The sequence below is a fragment of the Hesperophylax consimilis genome, chromosome 21 (assembly GCF_061612785.1).
Source record: "Hesperophylax consimilis isolate HC1 chromosome 21, BYU_Hcon_1.0, whole genome shotgun sequence".
Classification (NCBI taxonomy): domain Eukaryota; kingdom Metazoa; phylum Arthropoda; class Insecta; order Trichoptera; family Limnephilidae; genus Hesperophylax; species Hesperophylax consimilis.
The window spans coordinates 24,641,859-24,664,375 of record NC_142856.1 but is presented as its reverse complement, the minus strand read 5'-3'; the positions used below and the strand labels follow the sequence as shown (position 1 = coordinate 24,664,375).

Genomic DNA, 22,517 nt, shown 5'->3' with positions numbered 1-22,517 from the left:
AGGAAAAATAACATTCAGATCAGCCTCAGTCAACGTTTTAATGTGCTGCTCGCCAAGCGTTTTTTGGATAGACATCTGATAAATCAACGCATAAACATCTCAACATCTAAAATCACGATAATTTTTAAATAAACGCTATACTTCTCAGATAGTTTTTAAACTGCATTATTATTGTTATTAGATACATACGCGACCATATGCACATCCCGTTTTGTATTAGACCGTCCTGTTTTTCCGTAGATACTGTGCGCAAATGTTAGCACTCAAAGCCATATTGAAAAATGGGGTTTGCCTTAATTGAAAAACGAGTCAAGAATTTCACTCTACTTCTGTTTTTTTTTTGTATTTAGTTCGTAAATTGTATAACATAGGTTTTATTATTTTTTACTAAAATGTATGATGATAAAAGGATGCGTTCTTAAAGAATTATCATTTTTTTAAAATACTTATGTGTGCATGAACTACAAAAACTTCTCTCCCTCTGGGAAGCATCCTATGGCAACGATAACGAAGCTTATATAAAAATTCCTTTGTTTGGCAGGTCCATCGTTTTCAATGGTCAGTTGTCGACCACACGAAGAAAAATAGATTTTGCTAATTTATTAAAAATCTCATCATTTCATTCGTTAAGGGTCTGACTAAACTAAACTCCCATTAATTTGGATTTTATTTAGTAGCGGAAATACACACATGTATGACTTTCTGAGAGCATCTTTAAGAAATGTAACGGTAAATTTGTCAGAAATCTCCTTGCCTCAACATCCCAAAATTCGCGACGAAAGTGTGTCAAAAACCTAACCACAAACTAAACATCGTAGATAAAATTGAAAATGATGCTAGAACAATAATAATCTCTGGCATTGAAACTATGTGTCCCAGAAATTCGCTTAAATAACTTACTATAAAGCTTAAAGAAATATTATCGAATCTTCCTGTCTCAATACTCGAATTCCACATTCGCAAGGAATAGTGATTAACCCAATTCAAAATTATTTACTAAAACACTTTGGACTCACGTGAAGCAAAATAAGTCTAGTGCCAGCTACTTCTGAGAATCGGAATTATAGCGAGTTCTGACAAGAATTTGTTTTGCTTTTAAAATCTCATCATGTATTTAAAATCTCGTAAAAGAAGGTATGTTCCATTATTCATTTTTAAGATAACAGAAATTTTTTTAATCGTCAGTAACCTGACGTGCCAAAAATTCCCACATTTTTTCTGTTTCAATCGGTGTTACATCAAAGTTCACCTATTCGCAGAATTTAGGAACATAATTCAAGAAACCGTTTGGGATGGCGAATAAATTGGAAATGACGAAGTAGATGATACTAGAATAGTAATAAAAGGAAGATAGGAGAAGTTTGATGGCTGTATGACAATACTGCCACAAAACTATACTAAGCTGCGGTCGGTGAGGCTTTTTGGTGAGGCCCGCGATCACTTTGGTGTTGCCATTTGACAATAAAAAAGAGTAAAAAAAATAACTTTCAGAACGCGAGGACGGTTTTCATTCACGGTGTTTCAGATACATTTTAAGACATTATTATTACAAAACCCAGAGAAAGGTATAATATAGCTGACAGGTACTTACGTATTCACCTTCGTTCCCAGAAAGCAGTTTAGATACAAATAAATAGCCGATCCAACATCCCTTTTTAATTTCATTTAAATTTCTTATTATTTTACTAACAATAAACTAAAGGTGCAATAAGAAATTATGAGCGTAATGCTAATGAAAGCGGGAACCAGATACAAAATCCAGTTGCGGATTCATCTGCCGACGCATTTCGAAGGAAATCGTTCGCATGTTCCGAGTTGCGTTTAAATTCTAGTTTCACACCATATGCTGCAAAATCAAAACCATTTGTTTGTTTCGCATGTAACGATTATTTAAGCTCGTGGTCTTTTATGCAGAATTATTCTTAAGTTTGAACCAGTCTTTTCGATTTGTGGACTCATCTGTAGACGCAATTCAAGGGAAACCATTCCCGCGTTCCGAGTGTATGTTCCATTTATGAACATGACATTTCGTTACACATTTTCCATTTTTTTGGAAGAATTCCTGTCAGGTGTGATATAAAAGTAAAATAAAATCGGTGCTTCTTAAAATAAGGTTCTAATAATACATTGAAGATTCTCCCCCTCCCTCTCCTCTACCAAAGTACGGTCCGCGGGTGATACTGCAAACATCTAAATGGCCCCCAGTGGAAAAAATGTTCCAAAACTCTGGTATAAAACAAAATAGCTCGTGTTTAAGACGGCAGACTTTATTAACCAATTATAAAGAAATTTAAATCATCTTTCGACCATAAAATACCATCTTTTGATCTAGAAAACATGACGATGATTCTTATCAAGTTTCTCTTCTCCATCTCATTTTCTAAACTCAGATCCGTTTCTTACATCATTCTCGATGATATAAATGTCATTTTACCACTACTAAGACTTTTGTGGCCATTACATCGCAAGTAAAATACAAAATATTTTATACGGAGACCAGCGATGGAGCAAATCTCTTTGCTTTGCCCTTAAAATAAATCAATGGAAATTAATTAATAAATTATACTATTATGACTCACCCTTTTCCTTCTCCCCATCTTTGGCCAGAAATCCTGTTGTTAAAGCCTTCCTCTTGAGGAGGTAAGCTCTTCTTTTTGGCTTGTGGGTTGCGGCTGCTGCGGTCTCTGGAAATTAAATAATTAAATCATTTTTTTTAAAATATTTATTCCTACTGTGCGATAATCTCGTAGACTATCGACAAATGGGTTAGATTATAATGGTTATAATCTAGGCAGGTATGTGCCTATGTAAATTAACGCTCCGTTCGCTGAACCAAAAAGATAGATATCGTGACTTACGGAAGAGTTGGTTGTGATGTTCAATGATATGGTTCTTTTGGGAACACTCGTATGGTGGTGGAATTCACAAGCACTCGTATAAGATTGAACTAATTATAACTCCGACTAAAAATCAAATTGACACGTCGGTTGTTTTCTCAGTACGGTATTTTCGTCAGCTGTCATTATCTTGATTCAACTCAAAGCAACCCTGTGCAGATTCAAACCAGTAAAATTTGAATCCTAGCCTCCTTATTGGTTGGAGCGGAAAAAACGTTAAAACAATTCAGCGTCACGAAACACCTACTTTATCTTTCTCTATATTGGCTTCTTAGATGGTCACTAAGATAGTATCCTTAAATAAGCACCATTTAGTTATATTATAAGGAAGGCAAAACATTCTATTATTTAGCTAGTGACTCCCATGTGACTTCTAGATGACAATGATCGTCTTGAATAACTTTTTTCTTCTAGATCAGCAGTAGTGGTTTACAATAGTCTTGATGGGACTAATTAGCTTAGTATACCTGAACACTTCAACAAATGAGGTTGCATCGTTATTATGATGAGTCAATCTCTATTTACTGCTAGTTGAAGGTCTCCCCAACCTTCTTTCTCCCCACTACCGCTCTCAACAAATCTACACTTACCTATAATAGTAAGTTGTCCGGTTAATTTTCTTATTATACCGTGGATACAGCGGGACTAAGTCTTCTTGGGCACTACAAAATAATCTAACTTTTCCCTGGGCTCTTAATTCTTTATTACATTAACTCTATGTATTCTTAGTATACTGCTAATGGCAGGCACAGATCTACAATTCAAAAAAAATTCACTCAAATTACGACAAAAAGATATCCATTCAAATAAAGATTGAAAACATATTGACTATATTAATTGGTTCAAAAGTTTAAAAATATATTGACTCAAAAATTGTTTTAAAAGATATTGAAAAAGGTTAAAAATATTTGGACTTAAAAAATAGATAAAAAATACACGACTCACCGTCAGGAATATCAACCGGAACCCCTAAGTTTAGCTGTCTGAGGCGCGCGAGGGCTGCCTGCCGCAGGGCCCGGCGCTCCGCCTCGGCCAGGCCCTGCAGAGGGGCCCCCGCCAGCACCACCTGGTGGCCCGCGGAGCCGTCGGACCACGTGCAGCTGCCCTGGACAATCAGAACAGTAAAAAAATCGCTCGTGCAAAATGATGATTTTCAATGAAATTTCTATGTAAAAATTGATTAAAGTGTTTTAAAAATTAAACCGGGCGGACGCCACTGTACATAGATGCGATTTTATTTTTATTTATTTATATTTTAAATGTATATTTACAGAATAAAAATATCCATTAACGATACATTATACAATTTGCACTTTAGTATGGGTGAACGATGTTTGCTGTGCGTTAATCTTCCTTACCTCCATTATCTATGGTATATACTGGTCTGAAGTGTCAATAAAAGATAAATAAAATTGAAAGATTAACAAAATGCAGGAACAAGGAATTATTAATGATAATGGACATTGGAGAGAACATTATCGTTATTGATCTTTAAGGTCCAATGTCGTGTTGCACTTCGTCAACCATACAGCCGAAGTATCAGACAGCCTTGCAAATTGAAAGATTAACAAAATGCAGAAACAAAGAATTATTAATGATAATGGACATTGGAGAGAATATTATCTTTATTGATCTTTAAGGTCCAATGTCGTGTTGCACTTCGTCAACCATACAGCCGAAGTTTCAGACAGCCTTGCACTGTTGATCTTCGCATCACCGTAGTCATTTAAGGGGTATTATGCCATCATTAGGGCAGATATTTACCCTGATGACGTGTTCGTCATCGTCTGCCCTAATGATGGCATAATACCCCGTAAATGACTACGGTGATGCGGAGATACCTTTGGCCGTAAGAATCTCAAGTCACACTTATACAAGACATATCAAGCTGATCAAAATAATATAACTATTATCAATATTTTTCAATTTTACGAACAAGTCAAATTAATTTATATTTGAATTTTGGGGGTAATCGAAAACTATGCTAAACGTGGCTTTATGTATGTTTACTACCACATCGGCTAGTGGTCAAGTGGTCCAAGATGTCAGGTTCCCACTCTACTCTTCTTCAAGCTACATTTTCCGATTGTAATGATAGTAGAGAAGTGATTAAAATTAGGCAAGATATTTGTATTCTGGGAAAAGTTATTTTAATTTAAAAACACAACAGTTCTGTAAAGCTAGGTACTACTACATTCCTCTTCCCTTTTCTTCCATTTTTTTCCAGTTTCTCTTCAACTTTCAACATTATCTTATTGGGGCTACCCCAGTTAAAATGCCTCAAAATTAAGACACTCTTATCAAATTTGTATAATTTTTTTAAATATAAATCTCAAGAGACTCCTTATGACTCATTTTCTTATTATTTTTATAACTCTTTGTTACTATGTCCAATCTGAACCTATGATGAGACCAACCACGAAGATAAATAAATCATAAGTTAGTTAGAGACGTACAAAATGGAAAATTGGCAAACGTTTGAGATAATTCAGACGAAAGTTTTTATGCAATTAAACCTGTTTTTATGGGAACAGTCAAACACGTCTGGTACTGTATTATTGTGGTCGTTTTATAATCATCGCCAGAGCACATGGAACCAACGAACTAGTTGATGCATCTTTCTATTTGACGAGATGACTCAGACGAAAGCACGAATTGCTCTGCAGGGTCAGCAGGAAAAGACACGGTAGTTTCAAATGATGTTGTGATGTGATGATTTATTTTGGTAATTAATTTTGGTGTCGAGTAATCAACAAGAAGTGAAAAATTATATTTTCAACTACTATATCAAAAACACCATTTCAACAATGTGAAATCGGCAGAGATGTGCAAAATGGGTACCCAAAACCATTTGAAATGCAAAATGGAAATGGGTCAAAACTTTTCCATTTGAAAATGCAAAATGCAAAATGGTTTTTAGAAAAGCATTTCAAATGCAAAATGCAAAATACCTATTTTCAAAATGCAAAATGGTTTCTCAGGTCAAACAAAAATAATTATAGAATTTTTAAACAATTTTGTCATTTAATAATGGACTTCAATGTAGAACAAACATATTACATGATGGTAAATCCAAAAACACCACGACTACAGATTATGAAACCACAAAAAAATTGCGCGGGACTAATGTTGCCAACGTAAAAACATAGAAACTGCTATCAAACATTTAATATTAGAGCGTCATGGCCTCATGTTCAGTATTTGAATCAGTATTTTTTGTAATGTTATCACTCAATTGCCAGGGCTCCTACCAGGGAGCAACTTGATAAATGTAAATTATCTCTCATAGCGAGGTTGACGACCGACTGATATTTGGGGCTTTTGAAAAAAAGATGAGTGGAGATAGTAGGAAGAATGTTGCAAAAAAGCATTTAAAATGGAAAATGCATTGAGAAAAGCATTTAAAATGCAAAATGCAAAATGGTTTTTGGAAAAGCATTTAAAATGCAAAATGGAAAATACCTATTTTGCATTTTGCATTTCCATTTGAAATGGATTTATTTGAAATAAAGCACATCTCTGGAAATCGGAAAACAGCTATGTTTTAATTGGAATATAATATTGAGAAAGTCTGCTTTTAAAACGTTTTATAATTTTTTTTATGTGAAGGTTTTTTTTACTGCCGTTGCATAACCAACACCACTTCCCCAAGTGATTCACTGCATTTGATGACTTAGCAGAAGTGCCCAGAAGTTGGCTGCTGATGCGTCTGCTTAAATACTGTGTGGCGGGCCGGATTTGGAGAGACTGGTGGAGTGAGGTCTTTATATGTCTCCAACAGAACACTCTCGACCCATCGCCTTCCACCGCATTAGGAGGGATGAATTCATACGTCCGTCACTCCTGGACACACTGACCCTCAGATTCTTACCTTTACCTTTTTCCTTTCCAGATCTTCCTCTCCTTTATTTCTTTAACAAACCTTCACACAGCATTCTCAAAGATGACAAAAATAAGGTATTTGTAGAGTTACACAGTATTTTTCCAATGAAATCTTAAATGTTTGGGTGCAGTATTGACACTATTTTGGGAAACTAAATAAGCAGTACAATTCTGTAGCAAAATGAAAGACATTCGTGATAAGAATAGTAGGAAGACGTCACAACATTAGTCAGTGTTTTATCAACGCCCCTGTCTTATTACTTAAATGTATTTAAGCGGTATTTAAGCGTCTAGACATCGGTGAGTTGTAATACCACCAAAGCCTGCCCACGGAAATGAACCCACAACAAGAAGAACATCGAACAATGAATCATTCGCCTGTCGACGAGTGATATATTTTTGTTAGCCATTTGACACGATCAGCTGATCGCCGGCCGCCATCTTGCATTTTTCGTCATGTTGGTATTTTTGTTTGCCCGCTATTATTTTGTTTATTTTTATCTGCAACTCGTGATCTGAAGATTCTTATTTTAAAACGATTACAATAATTAGTTAATTACTAACGCAGACTCGTTAAAAATCACGGTTTATTATAATTGTAACATTTGTGAAGCTAAAAGCATTTATAAAATATTTGCCCAAGTTTCACTGTCGTTCAAAATGAAATATTGTTAATTTTATTTATAATATTTTTGCTGTTACACCGTCAGTAAACTTGAAAAAATATTCCGTAAAAAAATTAAATAAAGAGATTAATTAAATTAAATAAGATATTTTTGGTGCCTACTTTTTTGTTTGTCAGAGTAATAGATCCAATTTTTGAAATTAATAGTTCATTGAACGAGAATAATTTCACACAGGACGCACCGATGCACCGACAACCTAAATGAGTATGTTTAATTATTAATTAATTACGTACGGTTACGGTAATCCAATCATTAATATTCGTACCTTCACGAAATTTCGATCAATAATCGAGCCTTAACGATTTTCTTACAATAATTGGGGCTTTTCGATTTTTCGATCAATAATCGAGATTACGTTTTGCGATCGATAATCGAGATAACGATTTATCGATCAATAATTGAGATAACGATTTTCCTATCAATAATCGAGATAACGATTTTTCGATCAATAATCGAGAAAACGATTTATCGATAAATAATCGACAATAGGATTTTCGATAAATAATCGAGATTAGGATTTTTCGATCAAAAAATCGATTCACTAGATACCATTTTACTATTTTTTCAATTATTGCACGATTATATTATTTTTATCCAATGGTTGAGCTGTTTTTAAGTAAAAATGTTTTTCTATCAATGGTAAATGCTTCAAAAATTCACGGAGGGACTAGCTAGCAGGAGATTGAACCCGCACCGCCCTTGTTAACCCCACCTTCGTCTTCTCCATCTTCTTTGCCTCACCGTTCCAGATTTGAAAAGCCAGGTACTCCCCAACCTCCCTATTACCATCTCCTTCCCTTCCCCACTACCTTCAGCCTTACAAGATACCCCAATTTGGGATGCCATAGTCTAACTGGCTCAAGATATTTGAGAGCAGTTGGAACTATTGTGCAGTTTCACATAAAAAAAGGCCCTCTCTGCAACAAACCTGTTGATATTATAATATATATTGTATGCACAGCTATCATTTTGAATTTTTGCTTCCATATTATTTTACTGTGTCAATTTTTTGATTTTTTAGTTTCTTTTCAGTATTTTTTTGTTGATTTGAGATTGTATGCCACCATTTTAATTTTTCAGTTTTCATTTTGAAATTCGGTTTCCATATTATTGTTTGTTGTTTATTTCAGTTTGCACGTGTTTACACCAAATTACCTAAGTCGATTACAATCTGCAGGTGGTTGGTGGTGTAAATATCTCATACAGGTAAATTGTTGGCAAAGTTGTCTTACGAAGATATTCCTTGAAGATTTTAAGTACGAGATTTCACATTCTTTCTTTTTTAAATGGTTGGAATGACATAGTAATTGTCTTGACCTCGTCGCAAGTTGTACGAATGCATAAACAAACAGCAGTAGAATAATGGTAATTAAGACATAAATAAAGCGAGGAAAAATAACACATTTTTCTCATCAATTTTCTTCGGTCTATGTTTAAATGCTTTATTATAGGCGATGCCATACGCAGTAATGCAAAATCATGTGTTTTTGGTTTGAAAATTTGGTCGCCTAGAAATGTTTCAGATGCTTTAATTAAATACTGCGAGTAGAATACATCTTGTCCTTCTAAATAATCGAGTATTTTTTAGATAAGTCTTTTTATAAGCCCAGAAAAAAATAATGTACAAGGCCTATGAAAACTGCTTTAGTTCAAAATCTCCTACTTACAAACCCATTTTCGGTTATGAATTTATTGTATAATGTGGCAAATTAAGTTATTTATAAAATGATCGAAAAAAAAAATTATGCCTGAACATTCACAAAATAAAATAAAAGGCACTTTTTGGCGATGTTTTTTTCTTGCATAAATCAAAACAGGCGGATGGTGTTAATCGGGAATTTAAACCTTATCGCCATCTACGTAAGGGTTGTTATTGATAGCGGCTCAATTTAAAACATTACACGACGTAGTGCATCGCATTAATTGGAAAATTTTATTGACAGTTTTATTAATTTTATGGTATTTTCAGTTCTCACTTTTATTTATCAAAAACATCACAAAATTTTTTTTTGTGTAATAGTTAATGCCTATTTGTATGGAATTTTTAAAGAAAATTCTTCTGAAATCAGTTATAAATTTCACATTGCTGTTTTTTAAATAGTATATGAGAGTAAAAAACAATTGCCATCAGCATTTTTATGTTTGTACGCTTAGTTCTTCTAAACTACGCAACGGATTTGACAGGGTTTTCACTATCATTTAGCGAATTTCTTCCGGAAGGTTTATATATATATAAAACATGCACATTATATCCATAAAAAAACTAGAGAAAAGTAGAGTGGTCTACAGAAAAGACTGCGATGGTATATGTCTCTCTCGTAAGGTTAACCCCCAGCAACGCCGGGTTAACGTCAGCTAGTATAAAACAAAATCGCTATCCGTATCGTTGATCCTTTACAATATTTCGATCTATAATCGAGCCTTAATGTTTTTCTTTTATTTCATTTTTCTCACAATAATTGAGGCTTTTTCGATTTTTCGATCAATAATCGAGATGTCGATTTTTTTTTATCAATAATCGAAAGTACGATTTTTTTATCAATAAATCAAACTTGACAATTTTTTATAAATAATCGAGATTCCGATTTTTCGATCAATAAATCGAACTTTACAATTTTTTGATCAATAATCGAGATTCACATTATTCCCACTAGGTACGATTTTACTATAAATAAATTTAATGATATTTAAATTAATAAAGTTAATTTTGAATATGGGACAAGGGTTTCGCGAATGTTTGATCTCGTCCGCAGCAACAATTAATGACGTAGATCAGGCGAAATAGAATAATAGTGATTTTGGCAGTCATCCGATGGATAGGAACACTTTCGCTTGGAGCAAATACATTATAGCGCCCAAACAACACGGGATCGTAAATGTATCACGGAGTCATCGGTTACCATCTGCTTGATTGGATGGGATAGGCAACAGGGATACAGCGGAAAGCTCTCATTTCAACAGATGCGAAAGTGATATTCAATGGCAGGTAATTTGGAAAACTCGAAGCAGATGACGCTGGTGTGGTTCATGATATGATAACTATGCAACACGGTTTGACCCCTCGGGCTTCTAGCATTTTGACCAATAAGATGCTGTCACAACATTACCGTCACCTCGCTTGTTTACCGTTTTATATAAAAAAAATTTACAGAGTTTCATAATTTTTTCTCAAATTGCGGTCGGAACTTTTGCATTTATAGAGATGCGCATTTTAATTCTTCTGCAATAAACTTCTAAATGTGAATATAAAGCGTGGTGTTTTCTCTTTCTAACAGCATTTAGATCATATTTATAACCACGACAGTAAGGGAGAAGCAACGATTTCTATGAGACCATAAGAGCTATTTCGAAAAGTGAACAAATTGACCCTACGGAAAATAGCTGTTTGTTCGAAAAAACGAAAAATTTAGACTGAAGAGTTAGAAGATAGTGGTTGGAGTGTCAACAAGTTATATAAAAAAATGAGAAATAGAAACGCAACAGTAATTGGGAAGTAAGTGTGTTTATAAATCCAACCAATTTCAGATTGTTTTCCTATGAACACAGACATTTATCTACATGATTGCCAACTCACTAGCGCCAACGGCCGATTCATGCGGTCCAGATTACCCGCCGCTGTAAAAAAATGAAGACTAAGAAGTATGAGAAAAATGAAATCTGAATTAGATGACCCCTTATCATGTTTCAGATACTGTTTTAAGGATTGGTAGTCAAATAAATATCGAGAGTCATTGGTCACCATCTGCTCGATTGGATGAAATCGCGAAAAGTTTTAACGTCTTGGGATATTGAAATCAACCAAACCATGGTCATTGGTGGTCAAAAATCTATACATTTACATCGGTTACCATCTGCGTGATTAGATAGAATCGCGAATTCAACTGCAGAAAATTGAGAATAGTGGAGTCTGGATCAGATGACCCGACCCATGGACATTGGTAGTCAAAAAGCTCTATATGGTAGTCGGTTACCATCTGCTTGATTAGATGGAATCGCAATGATGAATTCAACTGTAGAAAAGTATAAGCGTTTGGGGATAGTGGAGTAAGGATGAGATAACCCCAACCGTGGTCATTGGTAGTCAAAAAGCTCTCGATAATCATCGGTTACCATCTGCTTGATTGGACGGAATAGACAACCAGGGCTACAGCGGAAAATTTTACTCTGTAACTGGTACTAGACGACTACACCAAAACTATACGCCAAAATCCACATTAATTTAACTAATTATTGTACGGAAATAACAGCCCTAACTGAATTAACGCGTGCATAATTTCACCAGACTAAATAAATTGATAAATTGGCCCCTCCGTAAAAAAAGGTTGTGCAGCAATGCTGTAAACGAGGTAACATTTTCGTGTTATTCATGTGTACAGTAAAACCATTTTAAATAGATTCTTGCCTACGCAGTGGTTTACTGTATCGTGGGAATATTGTGGGGTAAGAGGGGAATGCGGTGGGTGTTCCAAACTACTTATAACCAATTTGAATCATTGACACATTAAAATAAATGAGCACTCTCTAAAATGATTTCTCTACAGTTTAGTACGTAATTTTTTTTGTTTATTTTTGTAACTTTTGAAAGGGGAATAGTAAAAAAAGTAATAAAATTAGAGTTTTTTATAAACTATTTATTTATAATAGCTATCTACATTTTGTTTTTTACGTCACAGTTACAAGTTTTAAACATAACCATTTTTCAGGCGACCGGTTCTGAAAATGAAGATTATCTACTAACTATTATGAATGTTTCTTTGTTTGTACCATGTAGACTCAAAACTACTGGATAAAGTTTGTTCTTATTAGTGTCAGGAGTGTTTAGATATTGGTTTGAATTGTAGAAGAAGTCTGGGACGGCCGAGGAAGACTATGTAGAACAATGTGGTATAGAGTAGAGACGCCTGAGGACGACACAAAAATGTATTGGTGGTAAAATGACACGTACGTAATGAACAAAGAAAGAAGTGTAAGAAAAATGTATGATACGGAAGAGAATGGTATATAAAGTCACAATAAAGTTAAACAAATACTTATGTACGATAAAATAGTTATGCTTGGTCAAAACTTTGCTCTTTGCTAACAATAAAAAAATGGAAAAATCACCTGCCGGCACTGCTTGCACAGAAAGTCTATTGAGAGAGCATTAGTTCTCCATATACAGTTGAAGTAACGCTTTATGGAATGTGTGTGTGTTTTCCTCTCCCACACAACTAAATGAACTTTTTTTGTTTCGCCGTTATTACTATTATGCGAAAATTCTTGGCGCACGTGACTTCGCGAACGCCCTGTACATTAAATCACACAGCAATTTGAGGAATAGCTCTAATAATGTGGGGAAGATATTTTGGGAAGATTTTTGATGTACGAGCTACGCGAGTTCGGTCACGTGACCCCAAAAACTAATATGGTCCGTTAAAAATGAGATAGAATTTTTACAGTTAATTGAGCTATCCTGTTTTAACTGGACTGTTTTGCATTTCATCTGTATGTAATTTTTTTTATACGTTCCTTTTCTTCTTATTTCTTTTTATTAGCATTATTACAATATTATGGCACCTAGGTACCTGTAACCTTCCTGAAGAAAGTTTGAAAACAAGAATTATCATGTAGAGAGTGACGTATATTTGGCTAAATTCCTTATTTAAAATATATATTTTTTGCAATAAAATAAACGTTAATTTATTTAAGAACATAAATACAAATCTCACGATTTCAAAGAAAATTTTGGTTTTGATTAATTAAATTAGAGACAATTCTTTGGTGATGAAACTGTTCACAGAACTACTAGTAAGATTAATTTTATTTTTTAATGTGATTACCGCACAAGAGTCCCAACTACTCCTAACCGTTTAGAGCCAGTGAGACTGTTGCATCCCCATTTGCGGGTATGTTGTGAGGCTGAGAACGAAGGTGAGGGATTACCAGGATATTCAGATCTAGTCACCAAACGTGGCTAAAGCAATTTCAAGCAACATCAAATCTGAATGGTGTTTTTTCACCAAGGTGATAATAAGAGTGTCTTACACTTTGAAACTTGTCGCAAATATACTAAATATAATTTAAAAATAACATGGTACATAAAACAAAATTAATCTAATAAATTTTACTTGCGCACGCCAGATTTAAACATGCGACCCACGGATTCGTAATAAAGGATCATAACCTTTACTCAACCGCAGAATTTAGTGACCTCCGTGGCAGATCATTAACCTTTTGATTCGGGTTCGAGAAATCACGGGTTCGAAGCCCGACGTGCACCAAAAAAAGTTAGTTACATTTAAAATTATGTTAAGGCGATGCACTACGTCATGTAATATTTTAAATCGAGCCGCTATCAATAACACACCTTACGCAGATGGCGATAAAATCCACCTGTTTTGATTTATGTAAGAAAAAAACATGGCCAAAAAGTGCCTTTCATTTTATTTTGTGGATGTTCAGGCACAAATAATTAAATGTTTTTCGATTATTTTATAAATAACTTAATTTGCCACATTATACAATAAAACCATAACCGAAAATGGGTTCGTAAGAAGGAGATTTTAAACTTTAAAGCAGTTTACATAGGCTTATACATTATTTTTTTCTGGGCTTATAAAAAGACTTATCTAAAAAATACTCGACTGTTTCAAAGGCCAGAATGTATTCTACTCGCAGTATTTAATTAAAGCATCTGAAACATTTCTAGGCGACCAAATTTTCAAACCAAAAACACATGATTTTGAATTACTACGTAGTGCATCGCCTTAATGAAATTCGCCACGAAAAACCTGAAAATGTTAGATTTTACCTTATTACCAACAAAATAAGCAAAAGACGTTGCTTGTGCAATGATAGAAGATATAGTTAGGTAAAAGATTAAATTGCCTACCGATTAAAACATATGGTATGACGCAACAATTCAAATCGATACGAAATTAGCATAAAATAATCGATACGTGTTTTCAGTGTTTTTTTATTGGCTTTTAAATATGTAACCATTTGTTTTATTTACGTTTTGGTATCAAGTTAAGTCAGGTTAGTGCTTCTTTATGAGTTACATTTGGAGATGACCGGAAAACTATAACGAAATGGGTGTTTGGTTTGAAGGTTTTTGGTAATGTGGTTTTTCTATGCGATATAGTCAACCACAGAATTTATAAAATATACACTGATAAAATGCGTATTGCTAACTTATTAAGATTCTCTTAAAATTATTAGCAATCGGGTTAAAAATGGGATTGCAGCCATTAATGAATGAATTGATTTGTTTCCTAATAAACTTTAAAAAGAAATACCTATGTACTATCACAATGTATTGTGTTCATAAAAATCCTTATATTTCGTCAATATATGCAAGAAAATGCAGGTACATGAGCACGTGTTCAGATATATTAGGAATTTATTAAAATTTTATCAGGAAATGGCCTGCAATGCCGTTTTTAGACCTGATAAAGAGATTTTTAATAAATTAGAAACTATTTTTTCTTCGTAGCACCGAAACTAACTTTGTAGATCACCCAACTACATAGGGTGACTTATGGAAGAGGCGTTGGTTATCCAATAAATGGTTCCGGGGCGGCGGTATACATACCCGCATCTCGAATTAACACAGTTTATATTTTTAGGGTGATTAGGATATTGAAAGAAGGGTATATGCAGAAAACGCCATGAACTGACTGACTAGAACTGACTAGAGCAACGATGCTAGCAGTCCACAATGGAGTCCTAATACTAACCCTGATGTATGGTTCTTCCATACTGGCAGATGAATGATAAAAATAAATAAATTAATGCTGTAGAAATGAGACCCAGAAGCAAATGTAAGGTAAAATCATGCGTTACAGTTTCATAAATGTGGAGTTCCGGAAATAACGCAAGGCAATTAGAATTTACAGAATTCATCCTTCTTTTGCCAGCTTTAAAAGCTAGATGCTTATATTATTTGGACATATTATAGAGCTGATGGATTAAGAAAGGAGCGCCGGGAGACTGCATGGTGTAAAAGTGAACGGCTAAAGAAATAGTGAATATCCGAGGAAGGAAGGCAAAATGGAATTCAAATACTTATGTCAGAAGAGAACGTATGAAAGAAAATTAATGCAATGAAATTGCAAGCAAAGAAATAACAGTGTTCCAGAAATAATCTGTGATGATTAAAATGGTTTGAAAGGTGGATATGTAAATATGAATGTTAGAGGGAGTGCGCTTATATAAAAAAAAAAACGAATTAATTATACGAAAATAGTGAAAATATTTATTAAAAGGACGATTCGTTTAAAATAAAACAAAAAAAGTGGGTGTGTCAAGCCTACGCAAGACAGAAGTGAAACTTCTAGTATTCCTCTCTCTCTATTTTCATTTCATCATCTCTATTTTCTCTCTTAGGTTAGTTTGAAAATTAGAGGTTAAATAATTCAACGACGAAGCATGGATTTGCTTTTTCTAATATTTTCTTATAGATGAATGACGTTCGATTAATGTATAGTTCCAAAAATTTTCAATTTATTCACAAGTATACAATATTACATAAATAACAATATTACAATTAAAAATTACAAAGAAATTACAATGACAATTTACCAATCATGTGCCATTTTCATTGTCAATTTCATGAATATCATTTCCTAATGTCGTGATAATTGGGTTATGGTAACTAAAGTGCGAGATATATACATGAGCACTTAAATCCTTAATGAATCGTGCAAAAACTGCATCGATTGTTGTCCCGTGTCGGGAGAGAACGTTCGTGAGCGGCTCCCCCACCTCAACAAGCGCATATGGTGAGAGAGGGACAGTGAACGGTGAGCGGTGGTGGGGGTACCCGCATTTTCGTGTCGATCCTGACTCTTTGACTTTTGAAGTTTCACTTCAAAAATCGACAAATGTTTAAATTGCATTTAAATATCTTTTCATACCTGTAACACGTTAAACAACGGAACAAAATATGTTTTTAATAATTTTCGGAGCATACTTTGTGATTTTTTTCTATCAAGGTAATTGCATAAAATTAACGTTCTAAAAATGAGTACATATTGTCTTCAAAAACAGCATAAATGTTTTTAGGTACTTAAAACTTAAAGTATTATAAAATGGTAGAATTTCGGAATGCGGGGCTAAAAATAAATGTTGGTAAGAATCTAATATTATCATCAGGAATAAAAAAGGAAAAAGGACATCAACGCACGGACGTTCGAGGAACCTCCTGAAAAGGCTGGCTGTAATAAAACTTTCATTCATTGAAAAACAGTTTTATTGTAATTTGAAATATAATCTATTTGAGCAAGAATCTCAAGTTAGGGGACGTCGCCACAACGATTTTTTTCGAGCGAGTCCCACGAATCTGTAAACGAATTAGCTCGTGGGGAGAACGATCCGCTATCTGAACACGATGCACGGAAAAAAATGAGTGTTGCTGATTTGTTAAGAATCTCTTAAAATTTATTAATAATCTTCAAAATTTATTAAGGCGATGCACTACGTAGTGATGAAAAATCATGTGTTTTTGGTTTGAAAATTTGGTCGCCTTGAAATGTTTCAGATGCCTAAATTAAATACTGCTAGTAGAATACATCCTGGCCTTTGAAATAATCGAGTATTTTTAGATAAGTCTTTTTATAAGTCCAGAAAAAAATGTATAAGGCCTATAAAAACTGCTTTAAAGTTAAAAATCTCCTACTTATTAACCTATTTTCGGTTATGATTTTATTGTATAATGTGGTAAATTGAGTTATTTATAAAATGATCGAAGAAAATTAAATATTTATGCCTGAATATCCCCAAATAAAATAAAAGGCACTTTTTGGCCATGTTTTTTTTCTTGCATAAATCAAAACAGACGGATGGTGTTTAGCGGGAATTTAAACCTTATTGCCATCTACGTAAGGGGTGTTATTGATAACGGATGGATTTAAAATATTACACGACGTAGTGAATCGCCTTAAGAAATTCTTAAAATTTATCAAGAATCTCTTCAAATTTATTATGAATCTCTATATTTTTATTAAGAATCTCTTAAAGTTTATTGTATTTATTTTATTGATTTTACGCCCGTGGGGCTGTTATATAAGTATATGTGGTATAGTTTTGAGATGATGAATGATTTAGAACATGAAAAAGATATAAAATAATAAAAAATTACAAAAATACATACACACATGAAATAAAAATACAAGAAACAATAATTCAGATATGTTTACAAAGAGACAACCAAAGGTTAATGAATAGTTTTTTTTTAATATGATACACAAAATTCACCAAGTTAACATTAAACATATCAATATCACCCAAGTATTGCTTTCCCATAGTGTGAAACCTCTGTATCGGAGAATTAGCAATATAGTTGCACTTCTGCATACTGTAGTAGTGTGTTGTGTTGTTTTTGTGGGGATGTGTAAGTTTATAAGTTGCAGGAGTTCGGAATAGTCTAATTTAAGGGTTTAGTGTTTTACAGACTGTCTTATAATATATGAATTTTTAGAGTATTTAATAGGAATAGATAATTAATGTATTTTAGCGGAATATTTAATTATTTTTTAAAATAAATTATTTGTAGTACGGTTAAAAAGGGTATTGCAGATTGCAGTCCGTTTCCTGATAAACTTTTAGTAAATTCTTAACTCCACCTGTAAACAACCAACTTTACAGATGGAAAAAAAATAATAAGCAGTAATTGTTGATTGAGGTACTAGTACATATTGAATCATTTGGCGGATTTTCAGTGGTTTCAGAGCACCTGACCGGACATCAGAAGGCATCGGTTCAATTCCCGTTGGCGGCATTTATTTTTACTCGGGAGATATTTTCAATTTGTATTGATATTTCAGGTGACTAATTATTGCTTATAATTATTTGTTATCCTTTATGCTATGCATAAAACTTTATCTTATAAACATTAGTTTATCATTAAAAAATAATAATATTAATTTAATTTTAAAGAGTATTTAATATTATTAATGGTAGTTTAATAACCTGGGAAACAGGTGAATTCTCTTTTACAAATCAATAAATCAATGTCTATTTTCTATTTATATAAATAAAAATGTGGCAGGAGGGCTAGTGGCATCCACTCGGGTTACGGCGTTTGTTTGTTTACAAGTGCAGTTTTATTCAGAGATAAATGAAATTTTGCATACTCGACCTTCAAAACAAAAGGAAGGTCACTGACTGATGGTCAAGAATTAGGAATTATTTTGAAAAAAATGTGTGAATTCCGGTCAACGCCGGTGACTTTAGCTAGGAAGTATAAAGAAGAGTGTATGTGTTGGCATGGCTTTGTTCTTTGATATAAATATACAGTTTTAATCCAAGTTTGACGAAATGTTCCACACTTGACCTTCAAAACAAGACAAAGGTCACTGTATACCTTATATTTTGAAATACCTCTCCTTATCACCCTTTAACACCCCTTAAGAGGAAGCTACAAGCCAAAAATGTGTATATTCTTGGTATACCTTATATCGTAGGTAATAGGCATTAAAATCGCTTGACAAACGGAGTCTAGAAACGTTCGATATCAAGCAAAAAACTGGTTTTTACTTAATTTGTAAATAATTTTATAAGAAAGCAAAAAAGTTTATCAAGTGAAACTGTCACAGATAATCTGAGCTATAAAACTGTATTTTTTAAAAGTTGTTTCCTTTACGCGTTCATACATTTCTATTGAAGAAATATTTTTTGTAGTAGTTTGTATTTATATCTTTAATTGAGTAATTTATTTATTTATTTGTATTCTATTCAAGCGAAGCGAAAGGAAAACCTTCAATTCAACTAAAGCATATTTTTTGCTTTTCATAATGTACACCAATTCGTTATAAAGATCAATAAAAATAGTGATTTGGCACTAAGCTTCGCCTTAAATTAGAATGTTGATACTTCTTGATGAATTTTGCACACATGACGATCCAAATAAAAGGAAAAATACAGTCTATATACATTCATTTTATGCAGCTGTCTTTTCTCCATAAACAATTTTACTCTAAATACTAATAATTATAGTATTTACTTGACTTTAAAAACGCCGTTTTCGTGGGGTAATAACCACAAGGGCTATTTTTGTCTGCATATTTTATAGTTATGAGAACCCTGTTAAGTTAAGAATTAAGATAATCATCAAAGGAAAATATTAGTTTGAATGTAAACACTGAGTCAGCTCAAAATTATGAAGGAAATAGCCAATTTATAAATATCTAATTGAAAGTGGGTTTATTTTTTTGGCAGCTATTAGACAACTCCTTGTTCACGAAGATTTTCTAAAATAAATGTGATTATCTACTTAATTAGTTATGTTACACTAGGAACACTTAATTTTTAAATATTCATTAGGTCAAGGACGATAACGTTGGTAATTATTTCATCTAAAATAGGCTTTAAAGATAGATTTTGTTGATGATATGATTTGGGTTATTTTTTAATGTTTTTATGTAACTATGAAATAGAATAACGTATTATTTTTCGGATAAAAATACGTAGCACAAGAATTTGAACAATTTTTCAAATTTACATGTTGAACTGCAAGTTCTGTGAAGGTCCTATTCAAGTTCTTTTACTATATAATTATTGGCCAATTGCTTCACAAAACTGAAATCACAACATAATTTGAAAAGAATCTTCACAAAACTTGAAAATCAACTTTGAAATTTGACGAATTGTTCAAACCCGTCCCAATAGAATTTCAAATGTGACATTGTCATCATATGGCCAATCAACGCGATTTTCGTTTTTTTTGACAATTGGAAGGTTCACGTTAAATCCGTCTAGGTCCGTTTCAACTTTTGAACAATTTGTGGTTAGCAGAAGAAGATAACTATAACGTTTTTAAGCTTGTATTAGCTAGAAAGTAGAAACACAGCTAGAATCGGCTTTTAACGGGTACCTTTAAAACGTAAAAAAACCCTGGATGGCCATTTGATGACTTTGTTACATGTGAATTTGGAAAATCATTTCAGATTGGTTTGAATGATTGAAGTCATTATTTTTATCAAATGACCAGAAGATGTGAATACCGCATAGAAGTTCGGAAAAAATGAGACTATGAAATTGGGGAATGTTTATATATTTAAATATTGAAGACAATATTAGTGATTTTTAAACGCAAATCTGAAACAGAAAAATCAGAAAAGGAAACGGTCACATCTGGGACTCGAACCCAGGACCCTTGTCTTTCCGGGACAATGCTCTACCAACTGCGCTAATGGGACCCTATCCTCATCGGTGCGGTGAAAAAATGAAGACAACGTTGGTAGTTCTTATTCGAAGTATGATACAGTTAAAAGTGACCGATGAGGATAGGGTCCCATTAGCGCAGTTGGTAGAGCATTGTCCCGGAAAGACAAGGGTCCTGGGTTCGAGTCCCAGATGTGACCGTTTCCTTTTCTGATTTTTCTGTTTCAGATTTGCGTTTAAAAATCACTAATATTGTCTTCAATATTTAAATATTATAATTTGAGGTTTTACTCAATAAGTTATTCCGAAAAATAATAGTTTATATATTTGTAAATATAATATTTCCTCATCGAGTGTATGAAAGCATATCGAAGATATATTTTTCTTGTATAAATTAGTTTAGTTTAAATTAGTTACAATAATATTCAATGCCCGGAGTTGCTAAATATGATTCAGTTAAATGTACCTGCGCGCTCCATACGCTCTTCTGTCCTTTTCGAAGAAGAACAATGTAAAACAAATTGTAAACATAATTATTTCTTGAACAGATTGTACAATAATTATAATAAAACAATATCAAAGATGGAAATTTTCAATGGGGATATACACTGTTTTTGATTCAAGAAAATTTTTCGATAATAAATGTATTTTTGTGTTGACTAGTAAATTTTCACGACTTAAAATGTGTCATTTTCGATTTCCGACAAAATGTTTTTATTTGTGGATTCGGCGAGGTTGGTGACAGCCGTCTAACCGGACATTGGCGTTTTCTACGTCATAATGACGTTGTAGCCAAGTTTGAGAAAGTGCAGTTTTTCAAATTAAATGAAAATATTAAAATTAGACATATTTAGTACAATGATAGGAATAAAAAAAAAACTTTAAAACGGTATTCATGATTTGTGAAAAAACACAAAAAAACTTACTGATATAAAATAATGTTAATTTATTTAAAAATCTTGTCAAATAAATCGTTTTCCTGTTAAAAACGGGACTGCCTTTAATGAACGAATTGACAGAGTTCCTAAGAAAGTGTCAATAAAAGTTAGTGTCTTGTGAGGTCGGCGGGACACGTGTTCATGCAAATACAGATGCTGATATCAATTGACATCAAGAACACGTGTTCTCGATATATTCTGAGTGACTAATGTTTTATTTGGAAATTGGTATGTTATCACTTTTTTAATAAGATAATTTTTGTCCGTGAGAAATGAATAAATATAAAAAATTCTATAAAATAGTGTTTTTTTATTCTTTTCTAAATCTTCTGTGTTTTGTTTCTGTTATGATTTTAATTAGTTTCATGTATTTTTATATTAAACTGTTGATTTCACAAAAATTAATAAAGAAATATATAGTTTGTATTATACCAATGTGAGCATAATATATATATATAGTTTATAGTGTACCAGTGTGAGCATAATATATATAGTTTATAGTGTACCAGTGTGAGCATAATATATATAGTTAAAGTGTACCAATGTAAGCATAATATATATGGTTTAATTGTACAATTGTGAGCATAATATAATTATAGTGTACCAATGTGAGCAAAACATATTTGGAAAATGGTGTACCAATGTGAGTATAATTTATATAGTTTATCGTGTACCAATGTGAGCTTAATATATATAGTTTATAGTGTACCAGTGTGAGCATAATATATATAGTTAAAGTGTACCAATGTAAGCATAATATATATAGTTTATAGTGTACCAATGTGAGCAAAATATATTTGGAAAATGGTGTACCAAAGTGAGCATAATTTATATAGTTTATAGTGTACGAAAGTACGTCGTATCTGTTAAAAATTAGATCTATAGATAACAAAATGAAAGTTACAGAAAAAAATAAACGATTTATTTGAACGTAAACAAATTTGTTCTAAAATTGAATGATAAACATCATG

At 33.0% G+C, this 22,517-nt stretch overlaps 1 protein-coding gene across 3 annotated transcripts in view; it reads right to left on the bottom strand.

The window, feature by feature from the left end:
• The window catches only part of RhoGAP102A (Rho GTPase activating protein at 102A), a 169,621-nt gene that overhangs the window by 62,588 nt on the left and 84,516 nt on the right, over positions 1 to 22,517 (bottom strand). For all 3 annotated transcript variants that reach the window (XM_089644574.1, XM_089644572.1, XM_089644573.1), the window contains 2 exons: positions 3,843 to 4,002; positions 2,580 to 2,684 (listed from right to left, as the gene is read on the bottom strand). In XM_089644574.1, coding sequence (XP_089500700.1) covers positions 2,580 to 2,684; positions 3,843 to 4,002 — 265 coding nt within the window. The remainder of the gene's footprint in view (positions 1 to 2,579; positions 2,685 to 3,842; positions 4,003 to 22,517) is intronic.